The sequence below is a fragment of the Rattus norvegicus genome, chromosome 1 (assembly GCF_036323735.1).
Source record: "Rattus norvegicus strain BN/NHsdMcwi chromosome 1, GRCr8, whole genome shotgun sequence".
NCBI lineage: Eukaryota > Metazoa > Chordata > Mammalia > Rodentia > Muridae > Rattus > Rattus norvegicus.
The window spans coordinates 166964917-166991299 of record NC_086019.1 but is presented as its reverse complement, the minus strand read 5'-3'; the positions used below and the strand labels follow the sequence as shown (position 1 = coordinate 166991299).

At 37.8% G+C, this 26383-nt stretch overlaps 2 protein-coding genes across 2 annotated transcripts; one reads left to right on the top strand and one right to left on the bottom strand.

The window, feature by feature from the left end:
* Positions 1–6459: 6459 nt before the first annotated feature.
* Positions 6460–7398, bottom strand: Or52j3b (olfactory receptor family 52 subfamily J member 3B). Its single transcript, NM_001001271.1, has one exon. It carries the CDS (start codon positions 7396–7398, stop codon positions 6460–6462), a length of 939 nt encoding a protein of 312 aa, NP_001001271.1.
* Positions 7399–17379: 9981 nt separating this feature from the next.
* Or52e2 (olfactory receptor family 52 subfamily E member 2) lies at positions 17380–18333 on the top strand. Its single transcript, NM_001001270.1, has one exon. The coding sequence runs from the start codon at positions 17380–17382 to the stop codon at positions 18331–18333; it is 954 nt and encodes a 317-aa protein (NP_001001270.1).
* Positions 18334–26383: the final 8050 nt, after the last annotated feature.

Sequence of the window (26383 nt, the reverse complement as noted above, 5' to 3'; positions counted from 1 at the left end):
TTATTTTTAATATTCTGCTGTGTGAAATACAGTGTTCATTTGGGGCCATTTATCCAATACTAAAATTTGGAGTGCATTAATATATATAGATACCACAAGATTCGGAAAACATGAAGAGAATGGACATTGAACAATGACTAATTAGAGAGCTTCCACATCAGTGAAAATGAGTAATATAAAGGATGAGTGTCAAGGTGTCAAACAATGGAGGACATACACAGGATATTGTATAAGACTATAAAATAAAATGACCACCTGTTTCTCAAATGTATACACATTAAGCCAATATATCCTTACAGCCAAATCTCCATCCCATTCCCACAATCAGAAGGTATCCTGTCTTTCCCTATTAGAGCACTCATTTCTCTTTTCTTTGTACTCATACTCTCAAAAGAAAGATCCAGAGTCTAAAGGACAGCAAAATTAGAAAATTTCTGTTTGCATTTTTCTGAATTCCATTTGCTTAGTTGAATAGTTCTTGGTACTTCAACTATAACCTCCAAAACAGGTCGTTAGAAGTACCTAGTGATAATAATAATTAAAAACAAAAAGGCCAGAAAACTATTAATCTTTCCTCATTAAATATTTCTCATTAAATTATTGACACACAATATTAACCTGTGATCTGATGTAGGGTCACACATACAAGGTTAAAACTATCTTGTTTTCTTCAACTGTTTAACCTTATACATTTTTTAATCTTTTTTCTCTCTCTTTTCTTAATTGTGTGTTTCTTATTTACATTTCAAATGTTATTCCATTTCCAGGTTTCCTGTCCATAAGCCTCCTAACCCCTCCATTTCCCCGTCTTTAAGAGTGTTCCCCTCCCCATCCACTCCCCTTTACCACCCTCCCACAACAATCCCCTACACTGGGGGCCATCCTTGGCAGGGCCAAGGACATCTTCTTCCATTGGTGCCAAGAAAAGCCATCCTTTGCTACATATGCAGTTGGCGATATGGGTCAGTCCATGTATAGTCTTTGGGTAGTGGCTTAGTCTCTGGAAGCTCTGGATGGCTGGCATTGTTGTTCTTATGAGGTTGCAAGCCCTTCAGATCTTTCAATCCTTTCTCTAATTCCTCCAAGAGGGCTAGCATTTGCCTCTGATTTGACATGTCCTGTCTGTGTCTCTCAGGAGAGATCTATATCCGGTTCCTGTCAGCATGCACTTTTTAGCTTCATCAATCTTGTCTACTTTTGGTTGCTGTATATGTATATGGACCACATGTGGGGCAGGCTCTGAATGGCCGTTCCTTCAGTCTCTGCTCTAAGCTTTGCCTCCCTATCCCCTCCTATGGTTATTTTTTCCCCATTTTTGACAAGGAGTGAAATATCCACATTTTGGTCATCCTTCTTCTTGACTTCATGTGGTCCATGGATTGCATCTTGCGTAGTTCAAACTTTTGAGCTAATATCCACTTATTAGTGAGTGCATAACATGTGTGTTTTTCTGTGATTGGGTTACCTCACTCAGGATGATAGAGAACTTAAATTTATTCTGAGTTCTTTGGCCTGAAATTCTCAAAGGCTGTCTACATAACCATAATATACATGTCAGCAATAGTGTCAAACTGTATATCAACACACTACCAATTTCTTAAATTCCAACAATACAATATTATGTGGTTTACCATGATGTCAAGATTATGAAAGTTTTAGCATTATCCCAAAAAACATAAACTCACAGAAATTTTTATTACATTGAGCCATGTCATGGTTGTTCATTGATATTTCTATCAGTAATTGAAATAAGATAAAAATCTAGCAGATGCATACTATTATTATTGTTATTGTCTGTCTACCAACTATTAGTATAAAACAATGTCCATATTTCACTAGTCTCAGTTTTGAAAGTTCCCTGCAGAGTGACTATGTCTCTCAAGTAAGTATAATTACCTTTTCACCTAATGCCATTGATCATACAGAGGAAAGTGCATAAGTTTAGTGGATATAAGATGATGCTACACACCTGGGTATTCATGTTTCCATCTTAGAGGGCTTGCCCATGAAACACAGGGATGTGGGACACTCACCCTTCAGAATTCATGATCCATGACTTATAAACCAAGAGCAAAATGAAGGAACATTGCAGCTCAGTGCTCTGAGTGCAAAGGTTTTACCTCAAGACATCACAAATCTCTCCCTACTTCTTCCTTCACCCAACTTGCTATAATGTTGATTTTGAGAGAACAGGTATGTCTGTATTCTATTGATGTTGGGAGCGATGCCCTTGATGCCCTCCATTATTGATGTTATTATTATGGTTAGAATTAAGTATAACTGGATTCATGGAAAATCCCCAGCCAGCTGCAGAAGACTAATACAAATCTGGTGGTCAAGATGAATAATGATATGATAAAGTTGTGGCCTTGCTGAGAAATACATCTGACGTCAAGTTGCCCAGTGTGATGACCTGTAAACTTTCTGAAAACCAACATCCTGCTGACCAATAGATATGACAAACCTGTGACCTTTCTAACATCCTGTCAACATCAGCCGTTTCCCTGACCACATGAATGCTGTGTCCTTGGCCTGCGTAAATGTTTCTTACTTTCCCCCCTCCCTCTGTTACCCATGTTATGGTATAAATTCAGCCTTGGGAAAAAATAAAATTGTTGCCTTGATCAGACTCTTGTTTTGGCGTCCTTCTTCGCGTTTCTTGTCCCCCATTCTCTTCCAGGTACCCTCAGCAGCGTCGTTGACATATTGATAGAGTACAATTAACCAAAATTTTAATGACTTAATACAGATTCAGCATTTCTTGTTCTGTTTGTTAAAAAAATATGTTTCTAGATGTTGTTTTGCAATCTTCTATAGTCTGCTCATAGTCTTGGCTCAAGGGTTTTAAGATAAGCTTCAGGAGTAATATTCTTCCTATTATGACTTGACTGTAGCCATCTTTTGTCATTGCATCTCCTCTCAATCTTATCTTTCTCTTTTCCACTTTTAATGATCCATGTTATTATATTGGGTTTACTAGATAATCAGGAAATTTTTCTTACCTTGAAGTTAACTGATTGACAGCAATCATACTGTGTTTGACCTTAATCCTTTTTGAAGCAAAAATTAATGTGTTTAATTATTCTATCACTCCCAAGTGAGTTTCCTACTTTCTTACTTCTACTTCAGAATACTCTTTTTTGAAATTCTACTTTGAAAGTGCTTAGTCGGAATGATTTGAGAGTTAAACAGGGAATCAAAAAGACAAAAAAAAAATCATGCTTTCATAGATTGCTGACAGCTTTTAAAATGTTAACAATATGATAAAAAGTACATGAAATATTATAAACATTTTAAAGATGTGCAGTTAGAATCTTTAAAAGATGTGTGTGGGTGTGTGTTTGTGAGAAAGACAGAAAATTGTAATCATGAGTAATTACAAAAACTTTTCATATATGAAAATATTTATATTGAAAAGGGAAAAATTGCTAAGGAGAAAACAAGCAATTTTTATTTTAGTATAGAAGAGAATTTATTCAGGACATGGGGAGGGGTCAAGAGGAAAATAGAGGCAAAAAAAGGCAAGAGAAAGAGTAGACAAGTAGAGACTGGCCATGGGCCACATCGGTGAGGGGGAAGGGAATGGGGAGAGGGGGCAGGATCAAGAAGGCAACAGCAAGAGTCAGAGACAGAGACAGAGCAAGGGACAAAACATGCAATTCTTAAAGATGAATGCTAAAATTCATGAACAAAAGAATTTTATTTTTCAATATTCACAAGAATATAATGAAAGATAGGCTATAATAAACATAAACAAACCATAAAAACTCTTATAAGGATAAATAAATAAAACCTCATACAATAACAACTTACTGAATACTGAACATAAATACATATATACACATATGTACACGCACGTGTGTGTGTGTGTGTGTATGTGTGTGTGTGTGTAAGGCAGAGGCCTGAGGTCAGTCACTGATAGCTACATAAAAGTCAACAGAGGGAACACACATCATAAATTTGTCCTTTCTCTTCTACATGTCTTCCCTGACCTACACACACACACACACACACACACACACACCCCAAAATCAGTAATTGTAAATGAAATATACAATTAGTCAAAAATATACATATATATATATATAATCAATATATTGGTAAATGTTACATCAAAAGTAAGCATGTCATCGAAAGAACAGGGACAAATGTTTCTAAAGAACTGAATTTGTATTTGTATAAACGAATTTCCTTAACAATATTATTTTGATTAATATTATGAAAATCCTATGATTAATATTATGAAAATCCTATTTTCATAGGAAATTAAAAACAAGGAGGAAAACTGTAGAATAGAATGATCAAATTTCTATTAATTTCCAATTTTGTGATTCACATACAAAGGCAAATGGGGCAAATATGAACATAAAGACAAAATTTAAAAAAAAAGCAAGCTGAAGGGAAACTCATCAGCTACAATGAAATGATTTGGAATATGAGGTTAGCCCATGGAAACTTGGGACTCCCAGAGGAAGAAGGTAATTATGAATATTGTTTTGTAAAATTAAGTGTCTCAAGAAATAAAAATCTTTAGTCATCGTTTTGTTCTTCAATATGAAATTATAATTCCAGTTTATAACATGAAGTAAAGAGATGCACAAGAAAAAACTTTTAAAGATAAAAGCAAAAACAAAATAACACATAGGTTTATTTTATTTCACAAGAATAGTTATAAATTGGTTTTAAACATAAAATAAAAAATGAAGTCTGAAACTTTTAATAATAGCCAACAAAACAAGAGTTATAAATTTTATAATTTCTAAGACGTAATCAGGAAGGCAGTTTAAGTAAAGACAGATAAATTAAATAATTCAAGATTTATGATAAAATGAAATTATTGGAAAATATAAAGTTTTTAAAAAATTACTGACTCAAAAAAAATATAAGCAAACTGTATAAAGACATTCTCTACATGATATCCCTGTCAACTAATAATTTTATTCAAGAAAGAAAAGCAGAATTAATTAAACTTGCATAAAAATATGCTGCAAAGATATGCAACATGTTTTGTAATTAAAATAAAACAAATAAGCAGATGAATATTTAAATAGAATTAGTATTATAAACACAGAAAAATCTAATCTATTATTCAAGTCTTACTTCCTTGCTTAAATTTATTTCATGACTTATTTTTTAGGCTGATTAAATAAGATTATTTCTTTCTTGCAATGGTTAATGGTAGAAAAAGATGACTCCTGATGCGTGGGTTAATTTTGGATCTTGCTACTTTGCTGTGTTTATCAGTGTAGCAGATGTCTGGTGGAGTCTTTAAGAGCTTTTAAGGATAGAATCATATCTACTGCAAACCAGGATATCTTGACTTCACCCTTTTTTACCTGTATCTCCTTTTATCTCCTTCACTTTTCTCATTGCTCTACCTGAGACTTTGATGGGCTTTACAAACAAAATAAGAAAGAGGAAGATGCAAATTGGGCAGATAGGCACTTTCAGCATGAAACCTCTTCTGTGGAGTAAACCCTCTGGGAAATGAGTGAACTGGAGAGTTATTCGCTTTTGCCCACAGTAGCAGATATTCCATAGGTTTCATTTGTTACTTCCACTTTTTAGTTTCAAAAATATAAATGTGTGAAAATGTTTACAGATTTCTTTGACCTCACAAATGTCATTGCTAGGCTTTAATTTTGTTTTTAGTGAGTCATTCTTTTAGGCTCGGGTAAAACGTGTTTATTTTCTTCTCAAGTGGCCCTTTACCTTTTAAAAGAAAGTGAGATGCCACAGATTCATAAAAAAGACATCTTGGATGTTAAAAAATAGGAGTATTTTAAAATCAAAACGTGTTTTGAAAAGTGAAAACTGGCTCCAATGTCAAGCAACTACAAACATGTTACCTGGTGTGAATATTTTTTGTAGCTGGGTTCCATTAGGCTGTGGAGTCAATGCAGGACAGTCAATGATACAATGCTTGTGGCTCTGTAGAAAATGTGGTTGAAAATGGGTGTTTGCTTTGGCTATTCCTCCACTGAGTCTCATATATTTGGCAGACTATTCAAGGTTAAGCAACAATTTGGCAGTGGTTGTTCTAAACTCAGGACTGTAGCTTTAGAGGAGTATACAGGAACATAATGTTTACAGAGTCAAATAGTTTGAGTATATTGGGCTCTTGGTTTATCTTCCAAAATTAGAACATTTCCAGATATATAACAGACACAATACTAGTACACATCAATCAAATAAATGTAAACATGCAAGCCAGAGACATTTGTGAGGGTATGTAAGAAATTTCCCCATGACCTTCTCCAAGAGTAGCCTTTCCAGTCTAGTCTAAGAATCTTTCAACTTTGGGATATGATGATGTCTATAAAGAACTGTTTTATTAATCCACAGGCTGAGACAAACCAACTAGTCTTGCAAACTGGTAGCCCACAGGACAGGATAAGAACTATTTACTAAGATAAGAACACGAGTCTTCCTAGGTGAATCAAAGAATATGACAAACTCTTACCTTTTAGTGAATATGTGGAGAACACGCTCTCTTATCTGCTTTGTTCTCACACCATAAATGATGGGATTGAGAAAGGGAGGAATGACCAAATAGAGGTTGGCAACAAGAATGTGAATGTAATGTGGAATGTTGTGTCCAAACCGATGAGTGAGGAAAGAGAAGACTGATGGGATGTAGAAAACACAGAGAACAGCCACATGGGAACCACATGTGCTGAGGGCTTTTAACCGTGCATCATGAGATGGGAGGCGGAACACAGCATGAAGAATGTATCCATATGAGATGCCAATAAGTACCAAGTTCAAAAGAAAGAAAGAGACCACAAAGAGGCCATACACAGCATTGATATGGATGTTTCCACAGGACAGTTTGGCAATGCTCATGTGTTCACAATAGGAATGTGCTATTACATGAGCTTGACAAAAGGGTAAGCGGTAAATGAGATAGATCATTGGGCATATAAACAAGGTTGGACGAACTACCACACATATACTGATGCCCATCAGGACATGAGATGTCAAGATGGTTGTGTAGTGGAGTGGAACACAGATGGCTACATAACGGTCAAAAGCCATGGCCATGAGAACCTCAGCCTCCATGCCAGTGAGGGCATGGATCAAAAACATCTGAGCCACACAGCCACCAAAGTTTATTTCATGGGCATCAAACCAAAATATGCCAAGCATACGGGGCACAGAAGTTGTAGAAAGAGCCAAGTCGACTGAAGAAAGGATGGCCAGGAAGTAGAACATGGGCTCTCGGAGAGAACGCCCTGTCTTGATAACTACCAGGATCATGGTATTTCCCACTAGGGCCACAAGATAAATACAGCAGAAAGGCAGAGAGATCCAAGCATGGATTTCCTCCAAACCTGGAATCCCAATGAGGAAAAATGTAGCTGGGTGAAAAACACTCCTGTTACTCTGAATTGTCATCCTACACTGGTCAGAAGATCAGAAGTTCTTCCTCCTGTCGGGAAAAATGAGACACACACGCGCGTGCGCGCGCGCGCACACACACACACACACACACCACACAAATACACACACACCACACAAACACACACACATCACACAAAAACACACACATCACACAAACACACACATACACACATACCACACAAACACACACACACATACACACACATACCACACAGACACACATACACCACACAGACAACACACATACACACCACACAAACACACACACACACATACACACACACCACACAAACACACAAATACACACACACACACCACACACATACACAAACACACACATACACACACATACACACACAAGAGATGCAGAAGACATACAGGAGATAGACAAACACAGTAGGGAGAGAGAGAGAGAAAGGAGAGAGAGAAAACAAAATGGTGAAGCAGTGGGGGATGAAGGGCTTATATATGAATCGCTAACAACATGAATAGAGTTGAACTCACTTTTACTGTAAAGCACAGCCTGTTGCAGCAGATTGTATGCTCATTCATTTGCTTATCCATTTGAAAAATTCTGACCACATTCATATTTCAAATTTTCATTTAGCTTGAGCATAAATACTGCAGTAAACTCAAGTCAGATATGTAATACCTAGACCTTTCTTCTTCCTTTGGAAAAGAAAAACAGAATGTGATTTGGTTCTGGGAATCCCCTCTGTTGTAAGATTCAGTATAGGAAAAAGGGAATACACTATAGAGGAGGTACAAATACAGTAAGAAACTTATAGTGAAAATGAATCATGAATTCATATTTATAGGAAAGTTCAAACTCAATATAAAACCTGACTTGTCAAAGGAATAGAGACACATGTATGGAAAACCCTATACTTCTCATATGCGTCTCCACGTCCTGTCTTATTACCTGACCACAAATCAGCAGGCGGTCCACTGGCTCTTCCGATGAACGTTGAACCATATAACACTCAAACTCCATTCTGAGCAGTCCACAAAAGACACATTTATATGTGTTTCAAGTACTATAAGGATTTAGATTTAATTATCAGATTTAGACTCAGCTCTGGGGCTAAATCCCCAGAGACTGCTTATGTAGTCCTAGATCCTGCTCGGGAAGCAGGAGGACAACAAAACAAAAGAAACAAATAACCCCCTCCAAACCCACAACCCAAGAGTTATTGAAGCTCATTTTCTTATCTGTATCATAACTAGGATTCTCTACCATAAAATGCCAGGGATAACTATAACAGCAGCTATGAAGCTAAAATGATAATTAATAGTTGTGAAATTCATATTGATTGTGTGTGTGCCAGTGCATATAATTTATAGACTTGGCTATGAAGTTGAGAATTTACCAGATATTATAAAATATTACTGTTTTATTCCAAAAGAGTATAAACATTTCAGGACTTGGATATCTCATCGATTCCAGATGACTACAGTTGAAATTCCGTGGCATTCAACTCCATAAAAATACTGTCTCTACACAGGCTTTTGTTATTCAACATCTTATATACACTGAATATGCCTAGCCCTCCATATCCATTCACTCTCCACAACTTGCAAGATCTAGACTAGTTTTCATATCCATATCATAATGTTAGTGTTGACGTTGTTTTTTAACATTTGTAGCATGCTGTGTGCATTTGTCTCCATAAGAGTGTTACCCAGGAAATATATTTATATATCTTACATGTCATCACGTATTATGTACCAAGTGCACACTTTTCTTAATAACATCATTAATTACAGTAAAGAGTTATGGGATTGCTGCAATCTCAAGTAGAATTAAATATCAATATACTTATTTCCACAACTGAAATCATTCATCAAATTTATAGGATGTGATACAAATTTAAGTGAGAATGAGAATAGAGGGATCTTAAAATGGTAATGACATGTGGCATCTGTGGTTTGTTATTTATAGTAATCATATTAACAAGTTTCTTGTTGTTTACTACATTACACAATTACATATCTTAGTATTTGCTTAATGGCTGTGTGTGTGTGTGTGTGTGTGTGTGTGTGTGTGTGTGTGTGTTAAAATCCCTTCCAAATGTTTTATTATTTGTCCCATTTTCTACAATTTTTTATAGATATGCCATTTTGTTTTTCCATTCTCTGCCATCCTTCCAAAAGCCTCATGACATTTTCTCCCCTCTTCCCCCTTTTCCTTTGTGAAGGTGCTTCTCCATCCACTTATCAACTCCTTCTTTACCACTCTATCATCCCCCTACACTGGGCCATCAGAACTCCACAGGACCAAGGGCCTCCCCTCCCATTGATGTCAGGTAAGGCCATCCTCTCATACATATGTATCCAGAGCCATGGATACCTCTGTCTATAATCTTTGGTTGGTAATTTAGTCTCTGGGAGTTCTAGGTGGTTTGGTTAGTTGGTATTGTTCTTCCTATGAGGTTGCAATCCTCTTCATCTCCATTGCTCTTTCCCCTAGCTCTGCCACTGGGGTCCACAAGCACAATCCAATGGTTAACTGTGAGTATCTGCACCTGTATTGGTCAGGTGCTGGTAAAAATCTCTCAGAGAAAGCTACACCAGGTTCCTGTTAGCAAGAGCTTCTTGGCAACAGAAATAGTATAAGGGTTTGGCATCTGCAGACAGGATGTATCTAGGTGGGTCAGTGTCTGGATGGTCTTTCCTTCAGCCTCTGTTTCACATTTTGTCTGTTTCTTTCCTTTGGACAGGAACATTGCATCCTATATAATTTTTAAAGGATGAGAGAAAATAAAAACTATGTGAGTCTAAAGCACAGTCTTTCTTACTAATAAAAATTATTACAGAGGTTTGTGTTTTTATCAAGAGACATTGATAAATTTAAAGTCACTAAAATTAGGTATATTCCAGTAAACCTTGGAAATTTTGTTGCATAGAGGATAAAGGATTTTGTAACTTCTTAGAAGATATCATTATCAGAGAGGATTTGTATGCTTTATTTAAATCACTATATTCTTTTTTAATTGGATATTTTTAATTTAAATTTCAAATGGTATCCCCTTTCCCAGATTCCCATCCATAAATTCCCTATCACATCTCCCTACCCCTTCTTCTATGAGTGGGTTCCCCCAGTCATCCACCCACCCCTTCCTTCCTCACCACCATGACCTTCCTTTACACGGGGAGAGTCCACCCTTGGCAGGACCAAGGCCTTCTTCTCCCACTGGCTCCCAACAGGGCCGTGATCTGCTACATAAGCAGCTGGGGTCATGGATCTGTCCATGTGTAGTCTTTGGTTAGTGGTTTAGTCCCTGGAAGCTCTGCTTGGTTGGTATTGTTGTTCTTATGGTGTTGCAAGCCCCTTCAGTTCCTTCAATCCTTTCTCTAACTCCTCTAATGAGGATCCCAATCTCAGTTCAATGGTTGGCTGTGAGCATCTGCCTTTGTATTTGTCTTGCTCTGGCAGAGCCTCTCAAAAGACAGCTCTATCAGGTTCCTGTCAGCATGCAAATTCTTGGCATCAACAATATTGTCTGGTTTGTTGGCTGTATATGTATGGGCTGAATCACTAGCTGGGGCAGTCTCTGAACGGTCTTTGGTTCAGTCTATGCTCCAAACTTTGTCTCCTTATTTTCTCCAATTAATATTTTTGTTCCCCCTTCTAAGAAGGACTGAAGGATCTGAACTTTGGTCATCCTTCTTCTTGAGCTTCATGTGGTCTGTGGATTGTATCATGAGGTAATCTGAGCTTTTGGGCTAATATCCACTTATCAGGGAGTGCAGACCATGTGCGTTTGTTGTTGTTGTTGTTGTTGTTGTTGTTGTTTGGTTTTTTTTATGATTGAGTTACATCACTTAGGATGATATTTTCTAGTTCCATCCATTTGCCTATTAATTTCATGATGCCATTGTTTTTGATAGCTGAGTAGTACTCCATTTTGTAGTTAAACCATGTTTTCTGTATCCATTCCTCTGTTGAACGGCATCTGGGTTCTTTGCACTTTCTGGTTATTATAAATAAGGATGCTGTGAATATAGTGGAGCATGAGTCCTTGTTGTGTGTTGGAGCATCTTTTGGGTATATGCCCAGGAGTGGTATAGCTGAGTCCTCAGGGAGTACAATGTCCAATTTTCTGAGGAACCTCCAGACCGATTTCCAGAGTGTTTATACCAGCTTGCAATCCCACCAACAATGGAAGAGTGTTCCTCTTTCTCCACATCCTCATCAGCATCTGTTGTCACCTGAGTTTTTGGTCTTAGCCATTCTGACTGGTGTGAGGTGGAATCTCAGGGTTGTTTTGATTTGCAATTCCCTGATGACTAGGGATGTTGATCATTTCTTTTGGTACTTCTTAGCCATTTGATATTCCTCAGCTGAGAATTCTCCATTTAGCTCTGTACCCCATCTTTAATAGGATTATTTAGCTCTCTGGAGTCTAACTTCTTGAGTTCTTTGCATATTTTGGATATAAGCCCTCTATCTGATGTAGGATTGGTAAAGATCTTTTCCCAATCTGTTGGTTGCCATTTTTTCCTAATGACAGTGTCCTTTGCCTTACAGAAGCTTTGTAATTTTATGAAGTTGCATTTGTTGATTCTTGATCTTAGAGCATAAGCCACTGATGTTCTGTTTAGGACATTTTCCCCAGTGCCCATATGTTCGAGGCTCTTCCCTACTTTTTCTTCTGTTAGTTTGAGTGTATCAGGTTTGATATGGAGATCACTGATCCACTTAGCCTTGTGTTTTGTACAGGGCTACAAGAATGGATCAATTTGCATTCTTCTACATGTTGACTACCAATTGAACAAGCTCCATATGTTGAAAATGCTCTTTTTTTCCACAGTATGGTTTTAGCTCCTTTGTCAAAGACCAGGTGACCATAGGTGTGTGGGTTAATTTCTGGGTCTTCAATTTTATTCCATTATTCTGTCTGTCTCTGTACCAGTACCATACAGTTTTTAATTACTATTGCTCTGTAATACAGCTTGAGGTCAGGGATGGCGATTTCCACAGAAGTTCTTTTATGGTTGAGGATAGTTTGCCCTATCCTAGGTTTTTTGTTATTCCAAATGAATTTGCAAATTGCTCTTTCTAACTCTATGAAGAATAGAGTCGAAATTTTGATGGAGATTGCATTGAATCTATAGATTGCTTGTGGCAAGAAGGCCTTTTTACAAAATCTTAATCCTGCCAATCCATGAGCATGAGAGATCTATCCATCTACTGAGAACTTCAATTTCTTTTGTCAGAGACTTGAAATTCTTGTCATACAGATTTTTCATTTGCTTGGTTAAAGTCGCACTGAGACATTTTATTTGTGACTATTTTGAAGGGTATCATTTCCCTAATTTCTTTTTCAGCATGTTTATCCTTTGAGTAGAAGAAGGCTACTGACTTGTTTGAAATTTATACTCATCTACTTTGCTAAAGTTGTTTATTAGGCTTAGTAGTTCTTTGGTAGAACTTTTTGGGGTCACTTAAGTACACTATGATATCATCGGCAAATATTGATATTTTGACTTCTTTCTTTCCAATTTGTATCCCTTTGACCTTCTTTTGTTGTCTAATTTCTCTGGCTAGGACTTCTAGTACTATATTGAATAAGTAGGGAAAGAGTGGGCAGTCTTGTCTAGTCCCTCTTTTTAGTGGGATTGCTTCAAGTTCTTCTCCATTTAGTTTGATGTTGCCTACTGGTTTGCTATATATTGGTTTTACTATCTTTAGGTATGGGCCTTGAATTCCTGATCTTTCTAAGACTTTTAACATGAAAGGGTGTTGATTTTCTCAAATGCTTTCTCAGCATTTAATGAGACAATCATTCTTTTTTTTTTCCTTTGAGTTTGTTATGTAGTGGATTACATTGACTTCAGTATTTTGAACCATCCCCGGATCCCTGGGATGAACTCTACTTGATCAGGATGGATGTTCATTTTCATGTGCTCTTGGATTCAGTTTGCGAGAATTTTATTGAGTATTTTTGGGTCAATGTTCATAAGGGAAATTGTTCTGAAGTTCTCTTTCTTTGTTGGGTCTTTGTGTGGTTTAGGTATAAGAAGGAATTTGGTAGTGATTCTTCTATTTTGTGGAATAGTTTGGAGATTATTTGTATGAGGTCTTCTAATGAAATAGAGTAGTGTTATGTGAAGTCATCGTTCCATGATTGTTATACCAAAGAACAGCATAGGCCAGTACATCCCATTCACTGTAATAAAACAACATTCTTCTGTAATCAAAAGAAACCAGAGACTACATCAGAGAAACTTCTTTCACAATTTTCCAGGTTTTTTGGTCATAGAAGTTTGAAAGTACAATATGTCTAATATTTAACTAAAAATAAATATATTTCTGGAGGATATTAAACCCAGCCACTTGGTTGCTCTGGCAAGGGAATGCATCCAAATACCTAGATCTGTGTGATCTGGCTGGAATTTAGACATGCCACACACCTCTAATATCTCTGACTAGGATACAGACATGCCATTAGTATATACCTTTAAGGTAAAATTAGTTTGTAGAAGGACACACTCATGTTTGAAACTGATATCTAATTAAGGGACAAAGTAATGGATCAGAGAAAAGTTTGACACAATGAGTCAGAGCTAGGACTATGCTCAACTTTCACGAAAATAGCACGAGGAAAAGAGTTTTTGTAAGAGCAGCTCTGGGAGAGAGAATGAATAAGTTGGGGGTCAGTGCACTGAGTACAACGCAATGGAGTTGAGTTAATTCCTGAACTCATGCAATTCAATGCAGGTCAGCAGAGGCAGTTGAAGCCAGAGAATGAGAAGGAGCCAAAAGAGTATAACAAATTGGCAGAGTTACTTTGAAGCCAAGAATAAAAATTCAGTCACAAGCTGAAAAGCCAGATTTAATCAGTCAGCTTGGAGAGGAGTTTGAGCCGGAACAGCTGGATTGAACCAGTCAGCCAGAGTTCAGAAAGAAGGTGAAAGGGTGTATTTATTCAGCTGTAAGCCACTAACACAAAAATTACACCCCGCAAATAGAAGTTGCTTTTATGTATTTTATTTTATTTTTCTTCTTTTCCTCTTTTATTGAAAATAGATCATTTTTCATACAGCATATCCTTATTACAGTTTTCTCTCACTCTACTTTATAATTTAAAAGTGGGTGATGATGATGATAGATGTTCAGATGCTAGCCCTTAGTTGCAAGCATCCAACAGGCAGCTCACAACCACCTGAAACTCCAGTTGTAAGGGTTCTAACATCTTTTTCTAGAGCCTCTGTACACATTGCACTCTGATAAACACACACACGCACGCACACAAACACACACACACACACACACACATACACATACAGAGAGAGGAGGGGAGGGAGAGGGAGAGGACTCAAAAACAAAATTTCTAAAATTGGTAAAGAAAAACATTGTCCCAATATGTCTACATGCTCATCACAGCTTCAATTAAATTCTAGACTTCTTTTAGAGTGCACAAAATAAGCTTTTCAGAGTCTAAGCAAAGACTGACTGCAAAAGACTAGATGGAGAATGTTTATTCCTGTGCCATATACAGGTAGTGATTGACATCACAGAAGTCATCAATTTAGATTAATGAAATGAAGTTTGATGAAATTAAAAAAACATTTTATAGAAGTGTTGCTTTTTATGATTAATTACATTGTGGACAAAAATAGAGATGTTTCAGCTGGACAAAAGTTTTAAAGCTATATAAGAAATACTTTCCTGAGCTGAGAAACAATGTACTTAATGCAACAAACTAGGACTTTATAAGATGTGTTTGTGTGTATATGTGTGTGTGTATTTTGACTGATCAAGTCCTTCAAACTATTTCTCATACTCTAGTTATCATCTAGCCTCTCCTTTCTTGGTACTCATACCAGAGAGAGACATGCTTCCGTGAAACACAATTTATAAGCAACAGCAAAGTTTATTTCATAAAATATTCTTTTCTGAGTCTGCTTACAAGGAAATGTGCAGAACCCTCTTCAATGGTGCCCTAGTGACAGGATTTCTTGTCTCTCAGTATCTTCCCACTGAGGCTATTAAGAAAGAAACACAGAGTTTTATACAAATACACAAACGTACAAATAGACAATTTGTAAGGCATTGCAAAACTACCAGGTAAATATTAGATTGTTTACATATACTGCTCGTCCATGTTATATATCTCATAATCTTACTTTGCCATTTTTTCATTACACTTTTTTCTAAGTTAATAAGAAAAAGCAACCTCTTTCATGAATGTGAATTTCTAGAATGGAAAATCTTCTCTTTGATACAGGATGGAAACAACAGTATGGAATTATAGAAATGAGTTCCAAGAAAGCCACTAGTGTAGGAGAGAAGAGATTCACAGACATTTGAAAGGCACTCACACCAAAACTTAATTTCTTTTTGGTTTGCTCCAAAGCTACAATAATCTTCAAAGATCAAGCAAGAAGAAGAGCTAAACTCCACAGGGACCTGGTTTTTTTTCCTTGTTTCTTTTTATACAACACTGGCTCTAGGGGAAATGGCAGTAATGAAAGGTTCTTCCTGGAAAATTGTAAAGCTCTGATAAAAGCAGGCCAGAATAACATATAACCAAGGCAAGATTCCATCCTGGAGCTCAGCGTGGTGAGTCTCTAATTTTTCAGCTTGCAGACAATTAAAGGGAAAAAGGTGAAGAAACATGGGGCATTCCAGAGGTAGAAACTGAAGATGAAGCTTTGGAAAGGAATAGTGGCATGGATAATGAAAACTATGTAACACTACCAGAAGGTGCTAGCCATAGCATTTTAGAAAGGTAATTCTGCTTGATGTCTAGTGAATGATAGCATATCATCGGAATATTGTTTAAGCTGATTTTGAAAGCATTACCTATTCTAAAAATAATAGTTTAAAAGTTTATTTGCCTTAATTACTCTCTATTGTCCATATCAAGAGACACATAGAGACTTTAAATTGTGGAAAGTAACAATACTTGCTCGTATCACTTTCAAAAAATAGATTGAATTACTCAGAATTCTATTTTATGAAACTCATTCTGATGCAGACTTCATACTCCGAAGCACTTAATATCATCATACTCTTCTAGTCTCAAGAAATAGTAGTTCGGCTGGAGAGATGAGTTGAGTGATTAGTATGTAAACTAGACAAGTAAAAAAATACATATATATCCTAGGTAAGTAGGTAAATACACAGACAGACAGACAGACAGACAGATAGAATTGGGGAGAAAGAACAAAAGTAGGCTGGGTTATGTGGTAGGACTGATCTAGGAGGAGAAAGATGAGGTGAAAAACATGATCGACTATATTGTATAAAAATTAATTAAAAAATAATTGTAATGTACCAATAGATTATAACTTTTACTAATTCACTTGTTTTGATTTAATAGTGTCTGGAGATTAACATAAAGTCACCCAGAAGTGAGTTTAGTAATCTCTTGGGTGTTTTTTTTTTCTTTTCTTTTTTTCGGAGCTGGGGACCGAACCCAGGGCCTTGCGCTTGCTAGGCAAGCGCTCTACCACTGGGCTAAATCCCCAACCCCCTCTTGGGTGTTTTTTAACACAGTCAATCTGACAATCTTGACCTACCATCACAGTACTATCATTTGGTCAACTGAACTAATTTCCAGTACTATGTTCAGGGTGCTAGTTGAAACCTAAACGCATCAATACACAAGAATACTCTCTTATTAAAGATGGTCAAAATAAAAAATACTCACAAAAGGCAGTATTAGTGTAAAATAATTTCTAAAGATTAGTTATAAGGTTACTGACGTCTGAAAGGATGATTGTGCAATAGATTTAACACAATGTTTTACTTTTATTTACTGTATCATGTGTAGTGGCCTCCAAGACTATGCCTTGTGGTATGCGATGCATTTGAAATTGATATGATGGCTTCCAGAAGAACATGTGTACACTATATCTCATCACTTTAATTAGTACCAGGTCTCCAGTTTCAAAAATTTACCCAGAGATCTGCCACTTAAATGAACATGCAATTCTGGACTGATTCAAGGATTCTCCTATAGGATGACCCTTCCCAACGACACTCAGTTTCACCCTTCCACTTTCTTGTTGCTGGGAATCCCAGGACTAGAGTCTATTCACATCTGGATTGGATTTCCTTTCTGTGTTGTATACATGATTGCTCTCTTAGGAAACTTAACCATATTGTCTGTGATCAAAACTGAGAGCAGCCTCCACCAGCCCATGTTCTACTTTCTGGCTATGTTGGCTGCCATTGATTTGGGTCTCTCAACAGCAACCATCCCCAAGATGCTTGGGATCTTCTGGCTTAATCTCAGAGAGATACTCTTTGAAGACTGCCTTATACAGATGTTTTTCATCCACAAATTCACACTTATGGAGTCATCAGTCCTCTTGGCAATGGCTTATGACCGCTATGTGGCCATCTGTATCCCACTTCGGTACAGCACCATTCTCACCAACAAGGTGGTTTCTATAATCGGCATTGTTGTGCTAGTGAGGGCAATTATCTTTGTTATTCCATTTATATTTCTAATTTTGAGACTGCCTTTCTGTGGGCATCACATCATTCCCCATACATACTGTGAGCACATGGGTCTTGCACGACTGTCTTGTGCCAGTGTCAAAGCTAATGTAATTTATGGCTTGTGTGCCATATGCAATCTACTGTTTGACATAGTAGCAATTGCTCTATCTTACATACAAATATTACGTATTGTGTTTCATCTCCCTTCTCTGGAAGCCCGGCTTAAGTCCCTCAGCACTTGTGGTTCTCATGTCTGTGTCATCCTTGCCTTCTACACACCAGCCCTCTTTTCCTTCATGACTCACCGCTTTGGTAGGAATGTGCCTCGCTATATACACATACTTCTGGCCAACCTTTATGTTGTAGTGCCACCAATGCTCAATCCTGTCATATACGGGGTGAGAACCAAACAAATCTATGACCGTGTGAAGAAAATGTTATTACAAGTCCAAGGAAAAGAAAAGGACTAGCACATAATTATATGAGACACCACAGACTACTACCACAACTCAGCCAGGAACATGTGCGACAGGAACAGTCACTTTCCAAGAGGAAGCTAAGTCAACAATCTGCTGTAAGTGTTTTAAATAGTGGACTTGCATGCTACTTCATAAAAGATAAAATTGGTGTTTTATTCTGATGCTTCAATTTCTTTATAATTTTTCCTCTTTCATCAGAGACCTGGTGGTTATTTTTACAAAATATTTAGATGTAACCATTGTTGTTACAAAACCTGATACTTCCTGGACTTTCTTTTCTTGGTGAGACTGTGCTAATTTTCTGATTGTGCTGATTTTATGACAATGGGATTTTGAAGATAAAATTGTGACTACAAAACCTTCTCTCATTTTGAAATTTACAAAGTTTTAAATCTACTAGCACACTCGGCTTAGAAAGTGACATAATTTCCTTTAGAGCCATGTATATCATATTAATTTACGTCACTATGCTCTCCCAAAGAAAACAAATTTCTATCACAACAATGTACCAGTTTTAGTACACTACTACATTTATGCTTATCCTTTCATTCGGCCCACTATAATATATATATATATATATATATATATATATATATATATATATATATACATATCAGAATACACACATGTTTTTTAATTCAACTTAAGCTTTTGGTCCTTCAGAATAATTTTCTGGTTTGCAATTATATGGGTTTTTTTAGCCAGAAACATACGTTGTTTTTTTTTTTTTTATTAACTTGAATATTTCTTATATACATTTCGAGTGTTATTCCCTTTCCCGGTATCCGGGCAAACATCCCCCTCCCGCCTCCCCTTCCTTATGGGTGTTCCCCTCCCAACCCTCCCCCCATTGCCGCCCTCGCCCCCAAGTCTAGTTCACTGGGGGTTCAGTCTTAGCAGGACCCAGGGCTTCCCCTTCCACTGGTGCTCTTACTAGGATATTCATTGCTACCTATGAGGTCAGAGTCCAGGGTCAGTCCATGTATAGTCTTTAGGTAGTGGCTTAGTCCCTGGAAGCTGTGGTTGCTTGGCATTGTTGTACATATGGGGTCTCGAGCCCCTTCAAGCTCTTCCAGTTCTTTCTCTGATTCCTTCAACGGGGGTCCTATTCTCGGTTCAGTGGTTTGCTGCTGGCATTCGCCTCTGTATTTGCTGTATTCTGGCTGTGTCTCTCAGGAGCAATCTACATCCGGCTCCTGTCGGTCTGCACTTCTTTGCTTCATCCATCTTGTCTAATTGGGTGGCTGTATATGTATGGGCCACATGTGGGGCAGGCTCTGAATGGGTGTTCCGTCAGTCTCTGTTTTAATCTTTGCCTCTCTCTTCCCTGCCAAGGGTATTCTTGTTCCCCTTTTAAAGAAGGAGTGAAGCATTCACATTTTGATCATCCGTCTTGAGTTTCATTTGTTCTAGGCCTCTAGGGTAATTCAAGCATTTGGGCTAATAGCCACTTATCAATGAGTGCATACCATGTATGTCTTTCTGTGATTGGGTTAGCTCACTCAGGATGATATTTTCCAGTTCCCACCATTTGCCTATGAATTTCATAAAGTCGTTGTTTTTGATAGCTGAGTAATATTCCATTGTGTAGATGTACCACATTTTCTGTATCCATTCCTCTGTTGAAGGGCATCTGGGTTCTTTCCAGCTTCTGGCTATTATAAATAAGGCTGCAATGAACATAGTGGAGCACGTGTCTTTTTTATATGTTGGGGCATCTTTTGGGTATATGCCCAAGAGAGGTATAGCTGGATCCTCAGGCAGTTCAATGTCCAATTTTCTGAGGATCCTCCAGACTGATTTCCAGAATGGTTTTACCAGTCTGCAATCCCACCAACAATGGAGGAGTATTCCTCTTTTTCCACATCCTCGCCAGCATCTGCTGTCCCCTGAGTTTTTGATCTTAGCCATTCTCACTGGTGTGAGGTGAAATCTCAGGGTTGTTTTGATTTGCATTTCCCTTATGACTAAAAATGTTGAACATTTCTTTAGGTGTTTCTCAGCCATTCGGCATTCCTCAGCTGTGAATTCTTTGTTTAGCTCTGAACCCCATTTTTAATAGGGTTATTTGTTTCCCTGCGGTTTAACTTCTTGAGTTCTTTGTATATTTTGTATATAAGGCCTCTATCTGTTATAGGATTGGTAAAGAACTTTTCCCAATCTGTTGGTTGCCGTTTTGTCCTAACACAGTGTCCTTTGCCTTAGAGAAGCTTTGCAGTTTTATGAGATCCCATTTGTCGTTTCTTGATCTTAGAGCGTAAGCCATTGGTGTTTTGTTTAGGAAATTTTTTCCAGAGCCCATGTGTTCCAGATGCTTCCCTAGTTTTTCTTCTATTAGTTTGAGTGTGTCTGGTTTGATGTGGAGGTCCTTGATCCACTTGGACTTAAGCTTTGTACAAGGTGATATGCATGGATCGATCTGCATTCTTCTACATGTTGCCCTCCAGTTGAACCAGCACCATTTGCTGAAAATGCTATCTTTTTTCCATTGGATGGTTTTGGCTCCTTTGTCAAAAATCAAGTGACCATAGGTGTGTGGGTTCATTTCTGGGTCTTCAATTCTATTCCATTGGTCTATCTGTCTGTCTCTGTACCAATACCATGCAGTTTTTATCACTATTGCTCTGTAATACTGCTTGAGTTCAGGGATAGTGATTCCCCCTGAAGTCCTTTTATTGTTGAGGATAGCTTTAGCTATCCTGGGTTTTTTGTTATTCCAGATGAATTTGCAAATTGTTCTGTCTAACTCTTTGAAGAATTGGATTGGTATTTTGATGGGGATTGCATTGAATCTGTAGATTGCTTTTGGTAAAATGGCCATTTTTACTATATTAATCCTGCCAATCCATGAGCATGGGAGATCTTTCCATCTTCTGAGGTCTTCTTCAATTTCCTTCTTCAGTGTCTTGAAGTTCTTATTGTACAGATCTTTTACTTGCTTTGTTAAAGTCACACCGAGGTACTTTATATTACTTGGGTCTATTATGAAGGGTGTCGTTTCCCTAATTTCTTTCTCGGCTTGTTTCTTTTTTGTATAGAGGAAGGCAACTGATTTATTTGAGTTAATTTTATACCCAGCCACTTTGCTGAAATTGTTTATCAGCTTTAGTAGTTCTCTGGTGGAACTTTTGGGATCACTTAAATATACTATCATATCATCTGCAAATAGTGATATTTTGACTTCTTATTTTCCGATCTGTATCCCCTTGACCTCCTTTTGTTGTCTGATTGCTCTGGCTAGAACTTCAAGAACTATATTGAATAAGTAGGGAGAGAGTGGGCAGCCTTGTCTAGTCCCTGATTTTAGTGGGATTGCTTCAAGTTTCTCTCCATTTAGTTTAATGTTAGCAACTGGTTTGCTGTATATGGCTTTTTTTTTTTATTAACTTGAGTATTTCTTATATACATTTCGAGTGTTATTCCCTTTCCCGATTTCCGGGCAAACATCCCCCTCCCCCCTCCCCTTCCTTATGGGTGTTCCCGTCCCAACCCTCCCCCCATTGCCGCCCTCCCCCCCAGTCTAGTTCACTGGGGGTTCAGTCTTAGCAGGACCCAGGGCTTCCCCTTCCACTGGTGCTCTTACTAGGATATTCATTGCTACCTATGAGGTCAGAGTCCAGGGTCAGTCCATGTATAGTCTTTAGGTAGTGGCTTAGTCCCTGGAAGCTCTGGTTGCTTGGCATTGTTGTACATATGGGGTCTCGAGCCCCTTCAAGCTCTTCCAGTTCTTTCTCTGATTCCTTCAACGGGGGTCCTATTCTCGGTTCAGTGGTTTGCTGCTGGCATTCGCCTCTGTATTTGCTGTATTCTGGCTGTGTCTCTCAGGAGCGATCTACATCCGGCTCCTGTCGGTCTGCACTTCTTTGCTTCATCCATCTTGTCTAATTGGGTGGCTGTATATGTATGGGCCACATGTGGGGCAGGCTCTGAATGGGTGTTCCTTCAGTCTCTGTTTTAATCTTTGCCTCTCTCTTCCCTGCCGAGGGTATTCTTTTTCCTCATTTAAAGAAGGAGTGAAGCATTCACATTTTGATCATCCGTCTTGAGTTTCGTTTGTTCTAGGGATCTAGGGTAATTCAAGCATTTGGGCTAATAGCCACTTATCAATGAGTGCATACCATGTATGTCTTTCTGTGATTGGGTTAGCTCACTCAGGATGATATTTTCCAGTTCCCACCATTTGCCTATGAATTTCATAAAGTCGTTGTTTTTGATAGCTGAGTAATATTCCATTGTGTAGATGTACCACATTTTCTGTATCCATTCCTCTGTTGAAGGGCATCTGGGTTCTTTCCAGCTTCTGGCTATTATAAATAAGGCTGCGATGAACATAGTGGAGCACGTGTCCTTTTATATGTTAAGGCATCTTTTGGGTATATGCCCAAGAGAGGTATAGCTGGATCCTCAGGCAGTTCAATGTCCAATTTTCTGAGGAACCTCCAGACTGATTTCCAGAATGGTTTTACCAGTCTGCAATCCCACCAACAATGGAGGAGTGTTCCTCTTTCTCCACATCCTCGCCAGCATCTGCTGTCACCTGAGTTTTTGATCTTAGCCATTCTCACTGGTGTGAGGTGAAATCTCAGGGTTGTTTTGATTTGCATTTCCCTTATGACTAAAGATGTTGAACATTTCTTTAGGTGTTTCTCAGCCATTCGGCATTCCTCAGCTGTGAATTCTTTGTTTAGCTCTGAACCCCATTTTTTAATAGGGTTATTTGTTTCCCTGCGGTCTAACTTCTTGAGTTCTTTGTATATTTTGGATATAAGGCCTCTATCTGTTGTAGGATTGGTAAAGATCTTTTCCCAATCTGTTGGTTGCGGTTTTGTCCTAACCACAGTGTCCTTTGCCTTACAGAAGCTTTGCAGTTTTATGAGATCCCATTTGTCGATTCTAGATCTTAGAGCGTAAGCCATTGGTGTTTTGTTCAGGAAATTTTTTCCAGTGCCTATGTGTTCCAGATGCTTCCCTAGTTTTTCTTCTATTAGTTTGAGTGTGTCTGGTTTGATGTGGAGGTCCTTGATCCACTTGGACTTAAGCTTTGTACAGGGTGATAAGCATGGATCGATCTACATTCTTGTACATGTTGCCCTCCAGTTGAACCAGCACCATTTGCTGAAAATGCTATCTTTTTTCCATTTGATGGTTTTGGCTCCTTTGTCAAAAATCAAGTGACCATAGGTGTGTGGGTTCATTTCTGGGTCTTCAATTCTATTCCACTGGTCTATCTGTCTGTCTCTGTACCAATACCATGCAGTTTTTATCACTATTGCTCTGTAGTACTGCTTGAGTTCAGGGATAGTGATTCCCCCTGAAGTCCTTTTATTGTTGAGGATAGCTTTAGCTATCCTGGGTTTTTTGTTATTCCAGATGAATTTGCAAATTGTTCTGTCTAACTCTTTGAAGAATTGGATTGGTATTTTGATGGGGATTGCATTGAATCTGTAGATTGCTTTTGGTAAAATGGCCATTTTTACTATATTAATCCTGCCAATCCATGAGCATGGGAGATCTTTCCATCTTCTGAGGTCTTCTTCAATTTCTTTCCTCAGTGTCTTGAAGTTCTTATTGTACAGATCTTTTACTTGCTTGGTTAAAGTCACACCACGGTACTTTATATTATTTGGGTCTATTATGAAGGGTGTCGTTTCCCTAATTTCTTTCTCGGCTTGTTTCTCTTTTGTATAGAGGAAGGCAACTGATTTATTTGAGTTAATTTTATACCCAGCCACTTTGCTGAAATTGTTTATCAGCTTTAGTAGTACTCTGGTGGAACTTTTGGGATCACTTAAATATAATATCATGTCATCTGCAAATAGTGATATTTTGACCTCTTCTTTTCCGATCTGTATCTCCTTGATCTCCTTTTGTTGTCTGATTGCTCTGGCTAGAACTTCAAGAACTATATTGAATAAGTAGGGAGAGAGTGGGCAGCCTTGTCTAGTCCCTGATTTTAGTGGGATTGCTTCAAGTTTCTCTCCATTTAGTTTAATGTTAGCAACTGGTTTGCTGTATATGGCTTTTACTATGTTCAGGTATGGGCCTTGAATTCCTATTCTTTCCAGGACTTTCATCATGAAGGGGTGTTGAATTTTGTCAAATGCTTTCTCAGCATCTAATGAAATGATCATGTGGTTTTGTTCTTTCAGTTTGTTTATATAATGGATCACGTTGATGGTTTTCCGTATATTAAACCATCCCTGCGTGCCTGGGATGAAGCCTACTTGGTCATGGTGGATGATTGTTTTGATGTGCTCTTGGATTCGGTTTGCCAGAATTTTGTTGAGTATTTTTGCGTTTATATTCATAAGGGAAATTGGTCTGAAGTTCTCTTTCTTTGTTGGGTCTTTGTGTGGTTTTGGTATAAGAGTAATTGTGGCTTCAGAGAAGGAATTCGGTAGTGCTCCATCTGTTTCAATTTTGAGGAATAGTTTGGATAGTATTGGTATGAGGTCTTCTATGAAGGTCTGATAGAATTCTGCACTAAACCCGTCTGGACCTGGGCTCTTTTTAGTTGGGAGAACTTTAATGACTGCTTCTATTTCATTAGGAGTTATGGGGTTGTTTAAATGGTTTTTCTGTTCCTGATTTAACTTTGGTACCTGGTATCTGTCTAGGATATTGTCCATTTCCTGAAGATTTTCAAGTTTTGTTGAATATAGGTTTTTATAGTAAGATCTGATGATTTTTTGAATTTCCTCTGAATCTGTGGTTATGTCTCCCTTTTCATTTCTGATTTTGTTAATTTGGACGCACTCTCTGTGTCCTCTTGTTAGTCAGGCTAAGGGTTTATCTATCTTGTTGATTTTCTCAAAGAACCAACTTTTGGTTCTGTTGATTCTTTCTATGGTCCTTTTTGTTTCTATTTGGTTAATTTCAGCTCTGAGTTTGAGTATTTCCTGCCTTCTACTCCTCCTGGGTGTATTTGCTTCTTTTTGTTCTAGAGCTTTTAGGTGTGCTGTCAAGCTGCTGACATATGCTCTTTCCTGTTTCTTTCTGCAGGCACTCAGCGGTATGAGCTTTCCTCTTAGCACAGCTTTCATTGTGTCCCATAAGTTTGGGTATGTTGTACCTTCATTTTCATTAAATTCTAAAAAGTTTTTAATTTCTTTCTTTATTTCTTCCTTGACCAGGTTATCATTGAGTAGAGCATTGTTCAATTTCCACGTATATGTGGGCATTCTTCCTTGATTGTTATTGAAGACCAGTTTTAGGCCGTGGTGGTCCGATAGCAGGCATGGGATTATTTCTATCTTTCTGTACCTGTTGAGGCCCGTTTTTTTGACCAATTATATGGTCAATTTTGGAGAAAGTACCATGAGGAGCTGAGAAGAAGGTATATCCTTTTGCTTTAGGATAGAATGTTCTATAAATATCCGTTAAGTCCATTTGGCTCATGACTTCTCTTAGTCTGTCTACATCTCTGTTTAATTTCTGTTTCCATGATCTGTCCATTGATGAGAGTGGGGTGTTGAAATCTCCCACTATTATTGTGTGAGGTGCAATGTGTGTTTTGAGCTTTAGTAAGGTTTCTTTTACATATGTAGGTGCCCTTGTATTTGGGGCATAGATATTTAGGATTGGGAGTTCATCTGGGTGGATTTTTCCTTTGATGAATATGAAGTGTCCTTCCTTATCTTTTTTGATGACTTTTAGTTGAAAATTGATTTTATTTGATATTAGAATGGCTACTCCAGCTTGCTTCTTCTGACCATTTGCTTGGAAAATTGTTTTCCAGCCTTTCACTCTGAGGTAATGTCTGTCCTTGTCTCTGAGGTGTGTTTCCTGTAGGCAGCAGAATGCAGGACCATAACAATAGCCATTGTCCTGGTGGTATTTATGCAAAGAGAAAGTATAAAATAACAGCCTTATCTGTTTCGGGTCTGATGTAATTCTGATAGGTCTACCTTTATATGTTACTTGACCTTTTTCCCTTACATCTTTTAATATTCTTTCTTTGTTTTGTGCATTTGGTTTTTTGACTATTATGTGATGGGAGGAGTTTCTTTTCTGGTCCAATCTATTTGGAGTTCTGTAGGCT

Bases quoted from the DNA above. Each gene is read 5' to 3' on its own strand.
- Or52j3b (NM_001001271.1), bottom strand. From the start codon at position 7,398: ATGACAATTCAGAGTAACAGGAGTGTTTTTCACCCAGCTACATTTTTC.
- Or52e2 (NM_001001270.1), top strand. From the start codon at position 17,380: ATGACCCTTCCCAACGACACTCAGTTTCACCCTTCCACTTTCTTGTTG.